The 21,606-nt window shown below is 41.7% G+C and overlaps 1 protein-coding gene across 2 annotated transcripts; it reads right to left on the bottom strand.

Moving 5' to 3' along the window:
- Nucleotides 1-5,414: 5,414 nt before the first annotated feature.
- Nucleotides 5,415-21,224, bottom strand: GCM1 (glial cells missing transcription factor 1). Of its 2 annotated transcripts, none has more exons than XM_039531515.1 (6): nt 21,154-21,224; nt 18,856-19,078; nt 14,914-15,166; nt 12,612-12,724; nt 10,949-11,077; nt 5,415-8,162 (listed from the first exon to the last, which is right to left on the bottom strand). In XM_039531515.1, exons 2-6 carry the CDS (start codon nt 18,952-18,954, stop codon nt 7,410-7,412), a joined length of 1,347 nt encoding a protein of 448 aa, XP_039387449.1. In that variant the 5' UTR covers nt 18,955-19,078; nt 21,154-21,224; the 3' UTR covers nt 5,415-7,409. The 2 variants fall into 2 exon arrangements, with proteins under 2 accessions (XP_039387449.1, XP_039387450.1); XM_039531516.1 differs by lacking the exon at nt 21,154-21,224 and adding an exon at nt 17,900-18,113 and having other exon boundaries at nt 18,856-18,879.
- Nucleotides 21,225-21,606: the final 382 nt, after the last annotated feature.

Genomic DNA, 21,606 nt, shown 5'->3' with positions numbered 1-21,606 from the left:
TGGGATGAATAATCAGGGCCTGAATTAAGTGTGTATAAAAAAAGCAAGTCAATGGTGTTACACCAATTTACAGCAGCTAAGGTTCTGGCCCTATAATTCTGTTACACATCCCCAACTATGTACACTTCAGCACATCCTGCCACCTCATTTTCCCCAAAGTAGGTGCTGCTGATATCTCTACATGTCACCAAATTGCCTCTGTCACCTCAGCACCCCGTCCTGTGTCCTGTCTGGCAGGAGATGTCTCTGGAGGAATGGAAGCTCCAGGCCCCTCCTTTCAGGAGCTGATGTCAGCAGGGAGTAGAGGACAGGAAGAGAAGCAGAACTGACCTGCTTGTCCCAGGCTCGGGGAATATTTTGTCCAAATGATGACTCTCTCTCTCTTTCTGCAGAGTCCATTTGTTCAGCCAACATCCTCAAAGGTATTCAGCACTTGAATGCAGGAGTCAGGTCAGGTTGTGATGATCTGCAGAGAAGTGTGGGCCATGCATAGGTGATACACATTGGTTCCCTGCTGGTGTGGGATTTGCAAGCCCCAGCAGAGCATGCTGGGAACAGCAAACTGCAGTATGATTTAAAAAAAAAACAAGCAAAAAAAAAAAAAAACCCCACCATTCACACACACCTCTAGGGGCTACATCTAAATTATAGAGAGAAGTAAATTAACAAAACAAAGTATAACTTGCTGAAGCCAATTATTTTTAGAAGCTTAATTAGCTGTCAGAGAGCTGCTCCTTGCTTGCCTGGCTGTGTGGGTTAGGACACAGGAAAGGCAACACAGCTTTGGAAAAGGCAGGAAAACCAGAGACTTGCACAGTTGACGAGACCTAAGTTCTGCTTTTTGTTTTGATTTTAAAGCATTTTAATTAACAGTAGGTTTGTCACTACTTTAACAGAGGGGTCCTGAGTCATAAAAGAGCCTTCAGCTAAACTGAGCACACATACAAAACCCTAATCCAGGTAGTGTTAAAGTTGCTCCCACACAACAGTCTTCTTGAACCTTTCTAGTACATAGGACTTCAAACCCCTAAATGTTAGAAAACCAGGTGAGGCTGAGTTAAGGTCTCCCTCTCCCCCAAAAATGTTAGTGCTACAAATAAAAACACCAAATCAAGTCTGCCCAGTTAAGCGTTGTTTCACACACAACCCAACCTTAACCTGGCTCTCTCCCAGGCAGAATGCCAGCATTTTGTATCAGGCTTTTGGGAGTGGAGAATATTTCTGTTGCCATTTGCACATGGTCAGAGTGATGATTGTGCTGTGTGTGAAGCACCTTACCACAACTTTTCCTAGTGAGTAGTCTGGCCTTTCCTGTCACACTAACATGCTTTCTGGAGCTTTGTGGGGAGATGGCCAGGATCTCAAGGCCAGAAAGGAACATTGTGATCATCTAGTCTCACCACCTGTATAACACAGGCCAGAGAATGCCCCTGAAATAATTCCTAAAGGAGATTTTAGAAAAGTGTCCAATCTTGATTTTAAAATGGTCTGTGATGAAGAATCCACCACAACTCTTGCTAAATTGTTCCAGTGGTTAATTACACTCACTGTTAAATTTTCACCTTATTTACAGTCTGAATTAATCTGAATACCCACTTCGTGGGATGTATGTCAGACTGTGAATGGCTTGCCAATTACAGAACCAGTTTCTCCTCCCTTGGTTTTCACACCTCAACTGCTAGAACAGGGCCTCATCCTCCCTGATTGATCTAACCTCGTTATCTCTAGCTTGCTTCTTGCTTGCTTATATATACCTGCCCCTGGAAATTTCCACTACTTGCATCTGAAGAAGTGGGTATTCACCCATGAAAGCTCATGCTGCAAAACATCTGTTAGTCTATAAGGTGCCACAGGATTCTTTGCTGCTTCACACATAGCAGCTGTTTATTGAATGTGTCTGGGGACTACCTGAATAAGCATATGATTGCAGGGGCCAGCAAAGCTGCCTCTATCTCCACACATACCAGGGGAGAAGTTGCAGAATTGGTGAGAGAAACACTTGATTGTCTCTTAATGGTGTGCACAGACATTTACACTTACAATATTCGCTGTAGATTCACAGGAGGTCAGCAGTTCACTGCACGGTGTTTCTGGCCTGAACCACAACTTCAGGGTTGACCTGGTACTGTTCTTCATGTATATGGAATCTGAGGAACCTGCTCTTCATTGCAAATATATTGCAGACTTCCAGGATGTAGTGGGATTGGCCCCTTGCCTAACAGTTTTAATTAAAATAAAAGTTATGAGCAGTGAGTGGAAATTCCTGGTGGTATAGGTAACTTTATTTGTGACTAGTTGTCTTCAGAGAAACAAGTACATTGAGCAAGCCTCAGCTACATCAGACATAAAAATGTTGCTTATGATACAATTACTGTACCAAGTAATGCACATAATGGTGAGTTGGCTTATAATGTAACCGTTTCTGATAAACAAAAATCAGGATCACCTAAAACAAACCCTTCAAACTCTTTAATACATCCATTTTTTTCCTCAGTAATAAATGAAGCAATGAAAACCCACATTCCTTTATATTCAGTGCAGAAAGTGCAATTTAGGACACTTACTGACTTGATCTATCTCTTGCCGTAACTGTCAGATATTGATGTTATACATGGTTTTGGAAGAGTTGCCAATCTTCATATCACACATAGTTCTACAAAGAGATGCCACAGGCAATGGCACCTGCACAGTCATGAGGCAAAGTGACCTGCTTGTGTCTTTCTGACCAATAAACTATTAGAATGAGTAGATTTGATAATTCAGTGTTGTTTGATTGGCCTCGGTAAGATATCTTTCTGCAAGAAAGATTCATTGTACATGGGGTCTGCAGCAGTTCTTGAAATTCTGTAGAGTTAACCAGCTGCTTCAGAAGCAGCAAAGAATCCTGTGGCACCTTATAGACTAACAGATGTTTTGCAGCATGAGCTTTCGTGGGTGAATACCCACTTCTTCGGATGCAAGCAGTCATGAAGGGTTTGTTTTAGGTGATCCTGATTTTTGTTTATCAGAAACGGTTACATTATAAGCCAACTAAACTCCAGATTTAGGGACCCAAGTCCCAGTTTTAGGCTCTCATGGGATCCACAAAACCCTTGCTCAGCTGCTGCCTAATTGCGTATGAGCCTAAACTCACTTGGAGCCTAAATTTTGGTTGTAAAAGTCCCTTAGGTGCCTACTTATCTGCCTCTGGGCATGCTCTCTGCTGCCTTACTCTACGCATCTGAATGCCTATCTCACACCTAAGGCCTAGTAGGATCTTCAAACCTGCCTATGGTGTTTCATGGCCTGATCTGGTAGGTGTGTTCGCTGGGCCAGGGAGAGAGAGTGAGAATGACTCTGTAGCCTGGTGGTTAGGGCACCATCTGAGAGAGGGGAGAGGCAGGGTCCAGTGCCCCTGCTCTGATGACTATTTAATGATGTAGCCAAAGTGCAGCAGCTTTCACAGGAGAGACTGAAGGAGCACCACGTCAGCATATCCCATAGCTCAGTGCTTAGGTGAGTGCTGAGGGAGATGCCTGTTCAAATCTTTTCTACAAATCAGGTGAGAGAAGAATTGAACCTGGGTCTCCCACCTACTGGGTGAGTGCTCTAACCCCTGGGCTAAAAGTTATAAGGGAAATGGCAACATAGGCAAGAGATTCCTGTTGGTGGACTGCAAGCTGAGACAGGTGCCTCCTGGCAGCCCAGACTTAGGCACCTAGCTCTGTGAGAGGGGCGGGGTTTGGAACGCACCCCTCTGGTCAGCAACTCCCATTGGGTATTTTAGATGGCTCTCTGCCTAGCATGCTGGCTTCTGTGAATTGTTTTTTTCCCCCCAGGCATTGTACAAGTAGACTAGGCACCTAACTCAGGCTCTGTGGAGTCCAGTGATTTTTCAAGGGGCCTAAAAGTTAGGTGTCACAGTGCTCAGTGTCCCAATGCCAAGCGGGGCTGATTCTAGGGGCGGATGCCCTGGGTGTCAACTTTCAGGGGGTGCCCAGCTGCTTTGCCACTCTGCCTTTTTCTTTCTTTCTTTTTTTTTTTGTTCTGCTCCACTCTGGCTGGATGTGTAATTCCCCCCCCCTCCGCCCCAGCTGACTGGCAAAATGGCAAGGGCCACTCCTGATGTCAAAGTCCCTTTGTGGATTGAGGCTTTAGTCACTCTGTGCCTCAGTTCCCCATGTAAACAATGGGGATAATGGTATTTTTACCTCACAGAGGTATCCTGAGGATAAATATATTAAAGATTGTGAGGCACTCGTACTATGGTAGTAGGTGTCATGTAAGTACCTACAATAGAGTGATCCCTCTAACAAATTGGTTCATAGGGTTTCATCTTTAAATGCTGCATAAGATTAAAAAGTTGTGAAAGATTCGTGTATCTATAAGATAGTCACAGTCTGACTGTATGCAACATGTGGCACACTGTGTTGTGGCAGTAGAGATGGTGCCTGTAATATCCTTAAAACAGCTCCTGTATAGTCCTGACCAGAACTTGCTTTGGAGCAACCAAAGAAGAGACTGCACCCCAAGAATCCATCCTATGTTTTATACTGAGTCCAATGCATTCTTGGATAAGACTATGAGATTTCAGCATAAAGAGAGTATTCTTGCAACATAAGCATGTTTAGTAAAGCTTAAATAGTAGTCCTGTAGCTCAGTGCTTTGATCCTAGGAGCATCCAGTAAGCTGGAACCCAGCATTGTCCCTGAAAACATCCATGTCCCTAACCGACTTGTATTTCTGCTGCCTGTATTCACTAACAATGTAGCTATCCCTGGCATCTCTAAAACAATTTTCTGTAAAAAAGCAGTATATTGCAGACAGGGGTGGCTCTAGCGATTTCGCCACCCTAAGCACGGCGGCACGCCGCGGGGGGCGCTCTGCTGGTCGCCGGTCCCGCGGCTCCGGTGGACCTCCCGCAGGCACGCCTGCGGATGCTCCACCGAAGCCGCGGGACCAGCAGCCCCCTCCACAGGCAGAGCGCCCCCCGTGGCATGCCGCCCCAAGCACGCGCTTGGTGTGCTGGGGTCTGGAGCCGGCCCTGATTGCAGAGGGCTTGTGCTGTGATGTTCCCTGGTGAATGTAATCCAAGCAGGTGTCTCCATGCTGCTTCTATTTCTATTGTCAGACCAACTTTAACATTTAGTATGTTTTGTTCTAGTTGCAGGACAAAAATAGATTTTGCTCCCATTTTCACCACTGAACCCCTACAAGTGTGGGCAAATTTAAATTTACTTGCAACCAACTCTGAGGTAATTGGCCAAGGAAATAGAAACAAGGAAATATGTTTCTTTTTGCAATATACGTCACTATTAAATGGTGCTTTACAAAGCTCACCCATGGGACTCGTATTTCCAGACCATGAGCCAAGTAATTGCAAAGTTGGCAGCGTAGTGCTCCCAGGTACTGATCATACTGAAAGTGGTGTGATTGCCAATCTAGAAGTATGGAAAGGCTGAGTGAATGGCTTCGGACTGGGAGCTTGCAGATCTGAGCAGACTTTGTGTGACTTTAGGAGAATCACTTAACTACTCTGTGCCTCAGTTTCCTCATCTGTAAAATGGGGTTAATAATACTTCCCTTCAGGCATCTTCTGAAATCCAAGTCTTTAATATTGTGATGCATTTTGAAAACATCAGCTGGAAGGCACTGTATCAATACCAAGTATTAGCTATAGTAACAGTAGTACTACCGACTAACCAAATTTAGAGGATCTGGCAAAGAACACAGGAACTGCAATACAGCATCAGACCAGTGGTTCTTTTAGCCCAGTATTCTGTCTCTGGCAAGGACCTGCACTAGAAGCTTTTGAAGAAGATTCCCAGCAGAAACAGTTATAGAATAACCAGCTCAAGAGAGCTCCTCCCTCACCCTCATCAATTACTTGTTGGCTTATGTCCTGAAGCAGGAGGGTTTATAACCCGTCTTAAATATTTTTATCTTATTGAATATAAATGCGGCTATTGTCAATGAAACTTAGCATAGAAATCTTCAGATAGATTTGATGAATAATAAAAATAAAAGGTGCCAAATTATATGTTGGGTTGATAATGGTTGACAGACTAAATAGGGAGGTTGCGAATTAGCCAACACCTAAAAAGATGACTACCACACTGGGATATATATTAGATTTGTACAACATACCTGGTCATGAAAGCTGCTGCAGACCCTTATATTTCACAAACTGCAATATACATTTTGAAACATTCTCTAAATATACTTTATCCTGCTCTTGTAAATGTCACTAAACTCCACCCTTACTGCTGATGGTATCATTTCCATAGCAACTAAAGTACCTCAAAGTAGAAAAGGCAGAGAGAATCTAATGAAAGGAAACATGCAAACAAAAGACAAAAGATTAGACTGAACCTGTTTGACAGACACCAAGTATTTCATGGTGTGGAGTACTATAACATGTTTACTGCCACTTATTTTATAATATTCTTGACCCAGGCTAGTACCAATAAAAACTTTATGACATCTCACATCATAACATATTGTCAGGGCATTGCTTGGAAGACTAGAGAGTAAAAATGAGCTCAAACTACAAAGTTTGGATCTGGATCCCAAAGCCCAAGGGTGTTTGGATCCACGGTTTTGGTTCAGCCCATTATATTAATAGGAGCCAGCCATGAAATGTGGATCTAGATCTGAACTTCCTCAGAGTATTTGGGTCCAGAGCAGTCTCTTCTAGTGATCACTGCTAAGTTCCGACTTAGTCCAGAGATTTGAAATACTGTACACTTTGCTGTGGAATGGAGAACAATGAAACAGAATCCAAAGAGCGACAGATTATATAGCTGCCGAAAAGATACATGCTCCAAGGGAAGTTTAAAGAAATCTGCAAACATTTTCAAAGCTGGTCACCTAAAGGTAGGCAGCAAAACCCATATTTAGGCACCTACATACTTGGCTTGATTTTTCATGAGTGGTGCCTACTGATAGCTCTCATTAAAATCACGTTTGCATAATTTAAATGTGGAGTGGAATAAGGGACATACGTATTCAAGGACTGTTGCAGCCTTAAACTAAAAGTAGGGCAAGTTTTGCAAACATAAAATGGCTAATGTTAAGAACAATTCAAGGGTGACTGACAGGAGAGATCAGTGAGGCTCCATGAATGGACATGGCCACAAACAGGGAGTAGATACACCCCAGGGAATGACGTAGGGGTAAAATGAACTGGAATTGATTATGGCTCCCCTGTCCTGCTGCACAGAGGAGATGAGAGGTCTGCAGGGAGGTGCAGGGTGGCTGTGCTCCCTAAGCCTGCTTATCTACTCCCTGCACAGTCTTCTATGCCTATGTAGAGTGAGGGGTAGAGGGCTGCCCAATCAGAAAGGCAGCATTTTACATCCCCGTTACACAGAGCAGAGAATCAGGCCCACTTTTACAGGTGCAGGGAAGAGGGGAAATGATAAACATGATCATCGTAAAGGATAGAGACTAAAAATCATTTCATTGTTGCAGTAATCCAGATTGGTGTATTTTCTTTCTTCTTCAAAGTCCCATTCGTTTCCTTTCGTGAGTGGCGAAGGCTGTTGATGGCGATGTGCAGAATTCATAATGAGGTAGGGATCCTCCGAAGAGAGATGGTAGAAAGAGGAAGGGATGTAGCTGCTGTTGTAATTCACATGCAATTTCCCTTCATAAAAATCATCTCCAGATAGGCCTGGGTTAGGCCTGGATGGATGGTAGCCAGCCTTTGTTGTCGGTGGTATATTGGGAACATGTTGGATACTGGAGTCCATACAGTTTTGTGGAGAAACAATTTCACAATGCAGATCAGCCAAAGATAAAGTAGAACCATTGCAACACTTGTCAGTACATGGATTCCTTTCTAGGGTAGTGTTCTTATTCCAGGGTTGTGGCTCTCCATAGTCAGCATACATATTGCACACAGACAGTCCAGAGAGGTCTCTGCAGTCATGCTCCCTGCTGCCAATTTCTTTGCACTTCTCATAGTATTTGTTAGATCCTATGTCCTGAGAGTGTTCTGTTAGGTAAGGGGATCTTCCAAAACCATAGTTTTTAGCAAGAGACAAACAATTATTTATTATTTGCTCTTGAGGGTTTTTGTCTAGTAAATGTCCATTAAAACTACAGGATGATATGTAGTTTTCCTGATTGGAAAGAAGTAAAGGCCAAGCTTCTTGACTTTGCATCTCACCTGTCAGGGACTTAAGAAAGAAAAATAAAATTTAATAATTAACTCAACAAAACAAACAAAAAAGAAAAAGAAACCTTTATAGCTAACGCAGCCCAATTAATACTCTTAATGTAAACAATAAAACAGATCTAGTCAGACTACCAAAGGTATCTGAATTTATATTTCTTCTCTCCTTGCATTATGTTAATATTGTGCATCGTAATGGTGAATCTTAGTAGGCCGATGGTACAGTATAAGAGAAATTTAAAATGGAAAGAAACCCATCCAAGTCTGGTGTCTCTTCCTTTGAACTTGTCTATTTCTTCATAATAGAGGAGCATGGTTGGGGCTCCAAATGATAAACAGCAAAGGAAAGTCAAAGTTCAGAGAAAGAAGAAGGATGGCCCTAGTTTTCAGATGCTAGTCTGGGACTTTTAAGACTTGGGTTCTCTTCTCTGACACAGACTTCCTGTGTAACCGTGGGCAAGTCACATAATCACTCTGCCCTGTCTGCAAAATGGAGATAATAGTACTATATGGGGGGTTGTGAAAATAAATATATTAAAGTTGGAGTGCTCAGATGCTATGCCAATAAATTTGATTCTTCAGACATTTGTAAACGTATTTCCCCTTATTTTTAGTTGACATTTTTATTTCTTTAAAATTCAGAGCTTCGTGAATGTCAGTTTCATTCAATGAAGGCGCAGCACACTGGAAGTATTCTGCTAAGCATACTTTCTGGGTATTTTGCAATCTCTTTAAATACTCTAATTATTGGATTATAATTTTACAACGTTTAATTCCTTGCAGAACACCTTTTTTTTGTGTACATTTAATGATTAGTGATTACAGTCCTCTGTTCTTTGTCATTTTACTTTTGCATCCTTTTAATTATTGCAACTTTATGACTTGATGGACCCAACTGCAGTAAAACTCCCTTCTCATATTCTTGAACTATCTGTATGAAGAAATTCCACCGACTGTACATTCTTTAGTGCCCAGCCCTGCCTTAGTTAAAGACCAGCTGAAGCCATATGGAAAAGTTTGAAAACATTCTATTGAAAATGATTCTATTTCTAGATCATATATTTTCTATAGTTCTACTTCCAGGCATGATATAATAAGACCTATTATTTGAGAGTTTTTTCTGCTTCAGCAAATTATTCTTCATCTGAAGTCAAAATCTTCTGTGACCTCACAACTAGTTGTTGTGGGAATTATCAATCTGTAACAAGGGATCATGATTTCAGGAAAAGAAAAAGCAGAGAAACAAATGAGCTTGAGAGAAACTGAGCCAAATTATGATTGGAAAAGTTATACTGATTTACACCAGCTGAGGATCTATCCCAAACAACATGTATTTATGGAGTCTTGGGCGCAAACTCTCATTGACTTTAATGGGAGAAGAATTGAGAAGTGGACAATGGGAGTTTTGTCTGAATTAGAATATCAGGATCAGGCACACAGGAAAAATGGCAAATGGGACCCAATCTTGTTACATGGGGGAAGAACTGCACCTATGCAAATAAGGACAGACTTGAAACCATATGAGAACAGCTGTTGGCTCATTGGCTTTTTCAAAAGTTCATGTCCCCTTGTTCTTGTATCAGACATTAGCTGCCATAGCAATGCATGATGTATTTGCTCCCTGTTTCCTCAGAAGCCAGTATCTCCCACAGAGAGTCACTCTTGAGCGCCACTTTCTCACACCCTCCCAGCATATTTTCACTAAAAGTCACTTATATCTTCCACATCGTTGTTTCATTCTGGTTGGTTTAACCTCCGCTGTTCTATCTTTGACTCATTCCTTGGAGCTTCAAGGATTCTCTGATTCCCCACACATTCATACAGAACTGAGAGATCGGTGGGTAGTTACCCCCTGTGAAAATTATTAATCCTTTCCTTCAGCAGCCAGAAGAAGCCTCAATGTCAAGCGCACCAACCTGTGATAAGTGTCACTGTCTTCCGTCCACCAAACGGCAGATGCAGCTGGGTACTTGTGAACTCTCTCAAAGAATGCTGATAATTCACACCAGGGATAGCTCTGATGACCAACCTGATTTCCTTACTCAGGGCTGGATTACAGTCATGAGATCTGTGCATGGATGCTGCCCTCTGTGTGTGTGATTCTCACCCTTTCCACACAGTCAGGACAGGGAGAAGCCATCTCTGTATCATCCTCCCCTTGGCTCTGCGGAGAACTCTCCATGGGTCTAGAAATGCTCATGTGGGAAGGGGGCCAGACAGGACTAAGCATGAAGGATCCATGTTATCCCTCACCAACCATGTGGAATTCATAGAAACTGAACTCAAGCTAAGGTGGCATTAACTTTTCCGTGATGGCCCCTCGACATCATTGGTAGGACCTACATAGCAAGTGGGGAATGTCTTGTCAGTACAACTCCCATTTGGAGTAGCATGGCAGCTAGATGGAGGTGATGGTGTGGTGGTGGAAGGAAACCTGGAGCTACTGCACAGCCTACACATGGAGAATCCTATGCCTCTAGTGGATCCTTGATATCTACACATCATGGGGATTTGCAGCTTATTTTGATAAAACCCCAGCTCATTCTGCAGGATGAGTCCCCCCACAACAATCTGGGGAGAGTTCTGAGGGGAAAGCTGCAATGACAGATGTCTCCTCTCCTGTGGGCTTTTCTAAGGGAGGGGAGAATCTGGCCAGAGTTTTTATTCAGTGGTAGGTATGCCAAGGTTGCTGACTCCCACACCCAAGGTCCAGGTAACCTGAGCAGCATGGCACATAGGACAAGAGACTGTTGAGCCCTCTGTGTTTTGTATATTAATAATAAAAGTTACCTCAGCCTCCCGGCATCTTTTTAGTCTTGGAGAGGTGGGAGAAACAGCTGTCTGTGCTTTCTGTATTGATCTTCTTGCTTCTGCTTCTAGTTTTGTTTCTGGCCTGGGGTGATCATGGGCCCCCTTAGACTTTAGAAAGGAATGGGTTAAGTTCAAGTTAAATCAGAGCCCAAGCAGTAACTTTAGGAGTTCAGCACTTACGGTACGTATTTAAAATCCACATATGGGCTGCGTGGCCCAGAGGGTTAGAGCCTTTCACCTCACATGGTGTATTCAACTCAGCAAAACAGAATAGGGTGTTCTGCTGATTATGAACATTTGCAGAAATCACAAAACCATTGCACAACATTTACAGCTAGGGCTCTTCTCAACAGAGGCCGGACTTGCAGGGTTGCTGCCAGTCAGAACTAAGGTGTGTGGGGAAGCTTCTCTCTCTCTAGCATGTGTGAGAAGCCAGTTCCATTAGTTCTTTAATGAATGACATGCATCTGACGAAGTGGGTATTCACCCACGAAAGCTCATGCTCCAATACATCTGTTAGTCTATAAGGTGCCACAGGACTCGTTGTTGCTTCTTTAATGAACACACACATATCTTTCAAAACTAAGAATCTGTGTGTGTGTATATCTATATATAGAGATATAGATATATAGATGGTTGGTATGCTTAATCAGAACATTTGTTTCCATCTCTATTTCTTTGAGAATTAACTTGATATAAGCATGTTTGTAAATACAACATGTTAGTTATTAAAATGAAATATGTTTGGCCAGGTCCCCAGCAGGTGCAAAGACCTGGAGGAGAGGAAGGATAGTCCAGAACTTAGAGATTTCCTCTGCGACCTTAGGCAAGTCACTTAGCTTCTCTATGCCTCAGTTCCCCATCTGTAAAATGTGGATAATAGCACTACCTTGCCGCACAGGGTAGTGTTGTCAGGACGAATATGTTAAACATTGTGAGGTGCTCAAAAACTATGGTAATGGTCCCTTCCAAATTTCCCAAAGGGTCACAGTAAAGCTTTAAAAAAAATCTGTTTATACCAGTCAAGATCTGGCCCATTATCTAACTGTTTGAGCAATTGGTACTAAATGCTAAAAAAAGTATAGTGTGTATATGATGGGCTACCACAGACACATGCCTAGGTATGACTCCTTACTGCTCTAAGAAATCCTTATTCCTGGATGGTGCATTCTGGGAAGGACGTAACAGCAAAATAGCATTCCTGAAGCTGTAAGGGTCAGGGCTTTGTCCTATAGTTTAGACTATGTCTGTACTGCAGCTGGGAGAGCATCTCCCTCCCTTCTCTAGCTAGCATGCTAAAAATAGCAGTGTGGATGCTAAGTACCAGCCCACCTGACACACAACACCCTCCCTCCCGCCCACTCCCGGCCCATACTCGAGTGGCTAGGCTGTGCTGCCACCTGTGTCCCAACATCTACACTGTTATTTTTAGTGCACTAGCTCAAGCAGATCTAGGCCATGTCTGTCTACCCGGTCTAGGAAGCACACTCCCAGTTGCAGTGTAGACTTGCCCGCATGGGTATGATGCAGTACAGAGTAATGATAATATAGGATTCTTATTAGGTAGGACAAATAAATGTCTTTAGTTAATCGGATTCAATACCTTTTTAAATTGGTCTGGATAAAACTGTTTTACACCAACCTGAAAAAATATGAATGGCCCTTCATGCCTCCAGAAGTTGGTGACAGGGTACCCACCATGGCCTCGACAGGAAATAAGCTTTAAAGGTCCACTGCAGTTTGGACAACATTTCCCTGTAACAAGGGTAGGAAGATACATTTGCATCTGTGCAGGGGATCTAGCAGTAAGCTGAATCCAATCTGTGAGAATGGTTCATTAGCAGTGGATTGTTACCTTATGGTGCTTGTGTGCTCAGAAGATGCATTGAGTGGAACTGTGCAAAAAACCCTTTCATACATATAGACAATCAAACACTGGCAAAGAATGACCTTTCTCCTGTTTTATAGCTCAAGGTGACCTGCAAAGGATATTTTTAAAAATTGTACTTTTTTGCACTTAGTTTGGTTTTTCATTGAAGTATAAAAAAAGGGCTGAAAGACTGGGCAATGCGGGTTTTCGTTTTCTGATTGTTTTTCAACTTAGAAATAGGCCTGGTTAAAAAAATTTTGATAGAAGTTTTCCACTGGAAAATGCTGATTCAATACAATAAGCATTTTGCTAAACTGCACCAATTTCATCAAAAGGTTCAATAAAAAATTATCATAAGACCCACCACACTTGGTCAGATCAATGGTCCATCTAGCCCAGTATCCTGTCTTCCAACAGTGGCCAATGCCAGACACTTCAGAGGGAATGAACAGAACAGGCAATTATCAAGTGATCCATTGCCCCTTGTCCACTCCCAAATTCTGGCAAACAGAGCCAGGGACATTCAGAGCATGGGGTTGCATCCCTGACCATCCTGGCTAATAGCCATTGATAGACCTCTCCTTCATGAACTTATCTTGTGGTTTTTTTTTTTTTTTTGGAACCCTGTTATAGTTTGGCCTTAATAACATCCCCTGGCAAGAAGTTCCACAGGTTGACTATGCATTCAAGTGCCTTGTTTCAAATTTATCATTTCAACTAATGTATTATATTTTGAATGATACAGTTGAAACAAAGTACTTCAACCTTATCAAAATAAAAAGTTTTGATCAGGTCATTTAGATAGTTCTGTAACCACTTATTTTGGCAATTCTATTTTGTGGGGCATTTAGAAATGTTGACTTTTCATTGGGATTTGGGATTAAAGGAAATTTTGAAATGCCAGAATTTCCTGAGGAATGGACATGCCAAATTTCAACCAGCTCTATCTCGAAATATCAGGAATTTCAAGTCTGATCTTCCCTGGTTTGGCTGGGGGACCTTCGTGAGAGCTCAGGGATGTTTAATATGGGCTCCAACACTTCAACTAGATTTGGCAGAATTTGATTTTTTTTAAAATACATTTCAATGGATAATATAAACACATTATTATGATAATGATTAAACACATTAATTTTTTTTATAGATTTAAATTTTCACAGTTGTGCAAAATTATCAGGGGGATAACATCACATATAACAATATGCTAATATTTACTTAACTTATTAGAGTTTGGTTTACTTACAATATGCTATCATTTTTCTTTCTTTGCCTATCTGTAAGTTTTGATTATTATTGAAGGATTTTTTTTGTCAATTAACTTGTGCACTGTGATATCACTGTGACATTTACCAATAAAATTTAATCCTTCCAAGTCTAACTTTAACTGAAGTCTTTAACAAAATCTTTCTTTATCTAAAATGTTCATTAGTCACCATTAACAAAACCAAACAATCAAAAAGAATTTTAACAAGTCTAGCTAAAAATCTCTTCCCTTCTCAATTACTCAAGTTTAGATCGCTCAGCTTTTGTGTTGTCACTTTTTCAGTAATTTTCCATTCATCATAGAGTCTTCCAGCATAGACAGGCTGAATTTCTAACACAGACACAAGTAAAAAAACCCAAATACTTTTTCTTTAGAAAAATATTTTTTCTGCATCATAAAAAGGTGACCCCTTTGGAGGTCACCTTTAAGTAAAAATATTTCCTCACCTTTAAGTGAGGTTCCTGTGCAGATTAGTATACTAGGAACTCATCTGTACCAAGCTGGATATCCAGCTTTAGCTAAAGCAAAATAGACAGTATTTTGACTTTTAAGACTAGCCAGGCTGCAAAAGAAAGTTTTGAGAAGCCAAATCAGTAAAAATAAAAAGGAATCAATATTCATTAGAATTCTTCTGAAATATGCAAGTTGTATTTAATAATAGGGAATACTGTTGTAATGGCAGTGGGAAAGACTGGATGATGCAATTAGTCTTTTCCATCTCTAATTTCTATGATATTATAATAATTTATTAACTAGGGTATTAATAAGAGAACCAGGCAGGTGTTGCCATTTCCACATAGCCATACTTACTTTGCTGCTTTTGCCTGGCTTTATCACATATCGCTGGTCTCAGATAGATCTTCCTCCCATCTGCGGCTGAGCAGTCATTGCTGCAGACCACTACCCCAAGGCAGGACTTTTTTAAGATGCGAGAGTTGTGGTTATTGGTGTTTCTCATTGCCCAGCTACTCAGGTGCCTCTGAGCATTTTTATCATCCGAGCTATAGATATGCTTTACATAGGAATCTGGCCATTCCTGAAACCAATCTGTTTGTTTCACATCCTGTTAAGAACCCAAAGAATGCCACATTTTAGCCAAGGAAAGAAAGTAGTTTCTCAATATGAGGACAATAGGCTAGATCCTTGTCACTCTGGCAGTGTGTAGCAGGCCTAAATCCAGACTAGCCAGTAACAGGAGGATTCCTTCAGTATAGGCTTGGGGGATGGCTGGGGAAAGAGACTGTGGCTCCAGTTCCCCTTTGCTCCAATGATCTGACCAGCTGCCAGAACAGCCCTTTGGCCTTCAGACTGCTCTAACTCATTCCAGGGCCCAGCCAGGTGCAGAGCAGCCTCAGGAGTGGAAGGTGAGGTGCCAAGTGACTTTAAGCCACCTACTTTAAATGAAGTACCCTACACAGCCATCAAGCTTAGCAGTTGTTAGCTGGTTAATTTCTTGTATGCTCCATGGCCTATTTCACCATTACTAGATGGGCCTGTGTTGCAAAGTTCGGAAGTGGAGACAAGCGTTTGGTTTGGGTTAGCCCCCCCAATGCAGCATTTCAGTCAGACCTTATTTTTCTATTAGAGATTGAGCCAAAATCTATATTGTAACCAACAACTATAAAACTACACAAAGAGAATGACATTTTAGCAAGGGGCCAGCCAGACATCCACACAATGGCTATAGTCAGTAAAAGAAGAAAATGTAAATAGGTTATAAAGAACCAAACAAACAGTCTGATGCCTTAATGGGCAATAGATTGGTGACAACTTGAACTAGTCTCAGCAAAGCACTGGGATTTTTTTCTTGAGCGTAATGAAAGCAAAGAAAGGAGAAAAGGTCAAAGGAGACTGAGATCCACAAAAGCAGAACAGAAGCACCTTGCTAATTTGCACTGGCTGGGAGATCTATTGAGAGAGACTAGCATCAGGGCTATTTCTTTGCCATCCCTGTGAAAAACTACCCAAGTTTGACAAGTTCTGTTCCTTTGAGAAAATCTTGATTTTAGAGCTGGCCAGAAATTTTCTGACAAATCTGAGTTTAATCAGAAAGTATCAGCTCAGCAGAGCAAAATATTTCACTGAATCTATTACAGATTTGATGAAACTTTACTTACAACCTGGTTTCCTGGATGGCTGCTGGGGAGCCCATGTTCTGGGGCAGCCCCACCATGCAGACGGCCCTGTGCTGGGGATTGCAGACTTTCCAGGCTCCCCTTTCCACAGAGAGCCTGACAGCTCCAGAAACCCCAAGCACAAAAGCCCAGGAGCCCTGAGCCTAGCACCCCCCAGCTGGAGCTCTCAGGGCTGCTATGCTCCCCCCATTTGCAGCAGCACTGCCCATCTCTCTGCCTTGGAGCAGGAATTATAGAACTCTGCAAGCTTGAGCTCCAGCTCGGGCTCTAGGACACCCCATCATGGCAGGCTTCAAGGTGCCTTGACTCTAGAGACAGCTCAGCTAGCAGATTCAGAGCCTGGTAGCCCCGTGAACCCCACTCAGGGTAAGTTAATCTTCTCCTGTTTCAAAGCTGGGTAGGTCAAAGCTCACTACAGAACTTTTAGTGTGCAGTAGCAGGGTTCACATGGACACTTAGTGTGCCGCAGGCTCATGTGGGGTGGATTTATACCCCAGCTTTTCGTGAACTATATATTATGTAGACAAGCTCTCAGGACTTCCAGGCTGCCTGCTGCAGAACTGGGTACCCGAAAGTCCTGCATCGGGCTTCCAGTGTTCATGGCTGCCACCGGGCAGCTCTTCCATGCAGACAGCTTCCCGCTGGGGGGGCCACAGTTTCCAGATTCCCAGGCCAGCTGGCTCCCTGGTCTATCGGACACCTGAGTAGGTAGCCAAGGTGCCAACTGTGACAATCTACATGGTGGTGCTGCCCTGGACTAGCGGACCCTGGGAGCCCAGACAGCTGCTGAATAAAAGTGACATTCTGCTGCTATCTGTGCTAACAGCAGTGAAACTGACAAGAATATCAATTTCACATATTTAATTTTGGTTTGGTGCTTCCAAAATGAAAATTTTCAGGCTTTGTGGGTGCAAAAAGAATTTGGTATAATTGTTTTTGATTTAGTTCAGAACAAAAAACAAATTCCAAAATACTGAAATTTTTTAGGAACTGAAAATCCTGAGTTATGGCCAGCTCTACTCAGTTCACACATGCTCAGTAAAGACTTGTTAGAGTTTGGCAGCTAAATTCCCTGAAGATTTAATCTGCATTGCACATGTTCCAGCCCAGAAATCCAATGGCTGATAAAAACTCTCCCAGAAATCACTACTTCCAGCTGCTGGGAGCTGCTGTGGTTCCAGGCTTGGGAACTGAGAACAGGGAGACATCTCTTCTATGCTCTCTGTGCTCCATCTGCTGGCTCCTAGGCAGTGTGGAGCTCGAATCCGCCTGATTCAAATGCAGATGGGACAAGAGACGGACCTACAGGAGGAGGGCCAGTGGCGGCAGTAGATTTGGACAAAGAGCCTTTGGTGTGGAAGGGGGACTGAGACAAGGAGCCAGGGTGGGGAGGGTGATTGTGAGTGGGAGCCAAGGTGGGGAGATGGATTGGATGAGGAGTTGGGGTTGCGTGTGTGAGGGACTGGCTTGGCTTGTTAAGGAGACTGGGACAAGGAGCCTAGCAGATATCGGGATGAGAAGCTCAGGAAGGGAGATTGAGACTTGATGCTGATATAGTGGAAGACTGGGACTCAGAAGGGGAGCATGAAGAGGGAAACAGGGACTGGGATAAAGAGCTTGGGGGTCACCATTCATCTGCTGTCAACAAATATCTCTTATACCTCCGGCCAAAGTGTGTTTCTCATGCCCTACTAGTAGCTGGTCCACATACAGGATGACAGCCAGCTCGTGTCCTCTGTTACGCTGGTAGCTCAAGTTGCAGAGGCTTGGGTCTAAATGTTCCAACAGTGCTGATGACCCATATTAGTATCAAGATGTTGCCACTTACTGGAGTTTCACCTTTTTTCAGTTTGCTTTTTTAAAACACCTAGAAAACTACACACATACAAAACTACATTAAAAGAACTTTAAGGCTGCAAAGTTTCTGGGTACCTAGCTTGAATCTGGGCTCTGATTTGCAGAAGTGTTAAGAACTCACATCTGCAACTGAAAGCAGTGGCAGCTGTGCTTCTTGAAAATATAAAATGCTATATAATGCAAAGTACTCTGAAAAATTAAGTCCTAGGTATCGCAAATTGGACACCTAAAGTTACTGGGCACTTTGACCATAATCTCTGTGCCTCAGGTACCATCTGTAAAATGGGATAAAATACCATCCGCTCACCTCACAGTGCTGCTGTTAAAAAAATTCACTAGTGTTTGTGCAGCACTCAGATATTATAGTCCTACACCAATGAGAAAATTAATAATTGTGTGTTCAAAGCACATTTGAATGATATGCAGTAAATAAGACATTCAAGAGAGATGACAAAATAAAATATTGAATAGCTGCATCATCCAACCAGTGAACTAGAAAACTAGTGAAACTATAGTATCACTATTAGTTCTAACACATAGACAGCTCTTTCAGGTGTATAATTCAAGGATAAATGTATGAATGCTTAAATGGTTTACTGAATAATTTTCTAGCTGTTCAACAAAATGTCTCATTTTGCCATCTACACCAGGGATACCGGGAAAGTGGAAAACAAGGAAAGATGATAAAATATGGATGTTTCAGAAGGTATTCCATGATTGGCTGAACTTCTAAAATACCTTCTAAAACAAACACACGTACCTGAGGCAGTTTGATGTCATTGATATCCCAGCTTGTCATTTCTCCACTTTGAGAAGTAGAATCCTCCTGGTCCATAATGTCATCTGCAGCTTTCAGCATTTCTGAATTCCTTCCCAAACTTAGCAAGCAAATCTCTTGCCTTCTTTTGAAGTTGACTAGCTGTCACCACTCTCAGGCAGTTTACAATGAGGAACCTGTTTCCTGAAGCTAAACGATAGAGAGGCTGCCCATTAAAGATAAAAATCAGTGTTCTTCTGCCAGAAAAACTTGTTCCATTAAAAGTTTTGCAAGCAGACAAAGCAATGGAAAATATAGCTTAGAGATAGAATGTGATCTTATGGAGGCATCATTAACTGAAAGCACACCATGAGTTTATTGACTGTTTTGTTTTGCTCATTCTCCTTTCAGACCAAATTTATGTTCATGTAACTCCACTCCCATACCTCTTTGTAAGTGAGATCAGAATCAGGCCCTATATTTTCAGAGCCAAAATGACTGGGAAGCTCAGCACTTGCTAAGGCCTCTTTTTTCTTGTTGGTTACACAATAGGATTTTCTCATAATGTATGTTACAAAGATAAGGTGCAATAGGTGACTCTGTCATGTCTAAGGTGGCCAGATGTCCTGATTTTATAGGGACAGTCCCGATATTTGGGGCTTTGTCTTATATAGGCGCCTATTGCCCCCCACCCCCTGTCCCGATTTTTCACACTTGCTGTCTGGTCACCCTAATCATGTCATTTAAATTGAAATGGTTCTCGGCCATTTCCTAAATTGCACGCACCTCTGAGAGCCCATCAGTTACAAAAATGGATGGAACTGGGCAGGCTTCATGCATTTTCCTATCTCAACTAGCAGGCAAACAGAAGAAAATTTGGTATGTTAGTTAAAAATTATTGTGGTTCCTTATGCTTTCCAGTCATAATTTCAATATCAGCTAAGCATAGCACCACAACAGCAGTGTGCACACATAAAAAAGTTATTTTTTCTTGAGTGAAATCATTATTATTTCTGAAGAGAGAAGGTAAATCTGAAAAGTATCAGCTGGATCCTCAGCTGGTGGAAACTGTCGTAGCTTCATTATCTTCAGTGGAGTTACTTTGATTTACACCAGCTAAGGATCAGCTGCAGCATGCTGAGTGGTCAAATATATAACATATATAGCATCATAATGTATTAGGCAGTTTGTCCAGTAACTGGAATAGGGAACTGGGAGCCATTATTTTATTGGCTATGCAAGTGACAAGATCGTGGAGAGGTGCCTCAGTTTACCCATCTAAGAGATTGGTCTGATAATACTTCACAGGAGTGTTATGAGGCTCGGTGAACATTTGTAAACCATGTTGAGATCCATGGATGAAAGGTACCATAAACAGTATATTCAAAGTATTACTCCCCAATAAGTAAATCAGAACATATCAACGGTAAAACAATAAGGGAATTGCAGAGTACTGTGATCAGATATTCAGAGCAAAATGCATGCAGAAAGACACTAACATGACACTTGGGATTTAACATTAATTGCTTAGCGATCTGAATTGGCAATTTAATTCTTAGTAGGCAACTAAGTCATTTTTGCTCCAGAAAAGATGTTATCAGAATGATCTTATTCCGGGAAAAGCTGCTTTACTACATAGAACATACAAAAGGCTATAGAAAACATCAGGTCTTCATATACTCTCATATTACACCATGAGGGCTAATATAGTCACTGCTGCAGACAGGCACAGTAACATTAGAACAGACAATCTAAAATGGAAGTTGCATTGGAAAGCTGTGTTGAATTTACGAAACAAATTACCCTTGAATATTAAATGACCTGTTATATAATTCAGAAAGACAGTCCAAACCTTTCTTCAATTACTTTTCAAAATGAACTGGCTTGAAAATTGATTTTTAATTTCTTTCTTCATAAGAATTAATCATTAACAATTTATAGTGGAGCGTTTTCCTTTTATATTGGCTTGTCAAAGAAAAAAGCATAATTAAATATTACTTTAAAATCCAGTGAATGACAAACGATGGCTGATTAATACAGCATAGAAGACATTTGCAGAAAACCATGTTTGTACAATTAGGTGTTGGTATGGACTGAAATACTTGCAAAACTTCTAGTAATTGAATTGCATGGTGGCTTTCAAATTATTTTGATTGCTATTTGTTTATCTTCTTACTGGAGTGTATCAACTTTACAAAATCTAAATTTTACTTTATGGCAAATAAGTTTGTATCCTTCTGGTTTTTTTTAAAGCAATCCTCTTAGTCAACCACCAGTTAGGACTTCTATGGCATATCTTACCTCCTTAACTTCTTATGTGGATGAAACTGATGTAGTGTCATCTGAATGAAGAGATTCTTTGAGGGCAGAACTCTCAGGCTTCAATCACTTACAAGTCTCAGTAGCTGTACTCTATTCCATGATCAGATACTATATGCTAATGTGCTCTGGCTGCTATCCAATCAAAACTTAGATGTTCACAGCCAGAGACAGGTAAGAAAACTTGTAAAGAGTCCTATACGTTAACTCATTTACAGCATTAGTAGGATGGGAGGTTGGGATCTGGCTTCCAGCTCATATTGTCCCTCACATAAATTGTACCACATTCCCTTAAATATTCAGATAGTCAGTCTGTTTTTGTGTGTGATAGAATGCCAACAGTAAGGTAGCAACATTTGCAGATGACAAAGTTATTCAGGTTAGTCAAGACCAGAGATGATTGTGTTGAAATTCAGAGGAAGGTGAATGGATAAC

This window comes from Mauremys reevesii, linkage group 3 (genome assembly GCF_016161935.1).
Source record: "Mauremys reevesii isolate NIE-2019 linkage group 3, ASM1616193v1, whole genome shotgun sequence".
Lineage (NCBI taxonomy): Eukaryota > Metazoa > Chordata > Testudines > Geoemydidae > Mauremys > Mauremys reevesii.
Note: the sequence above shows the minus strand (reverse complement) of the source record. Positions and strands in the feature narration are given on the sequence as shown.

Bases quoted from the DNA above. Each gene is read 5' to 3' on its own strand.
- GCM1 (XM_039531515.1), bottom strand. From the start codon at position 18,954: ATGCTGAAAGCTGCAGATGACATTATGGACCAGGAGGATTCTACTTCT. The intron at 12,725-14,913 runs GTAAGTATGGCT...CCCTTGTTACAG, and splicing joins AGCCAGGCAAAAGCAGCAAA to GGAAATGTTGTCCAAACTGC. The intron at 11,078-12,611 runs GTTGGTGTAAAA...TCCTTTCTAAAG, and splicing joins GGCCATTCATATTTTTTCAG to TCTAAGGGGGCCCATGATCA.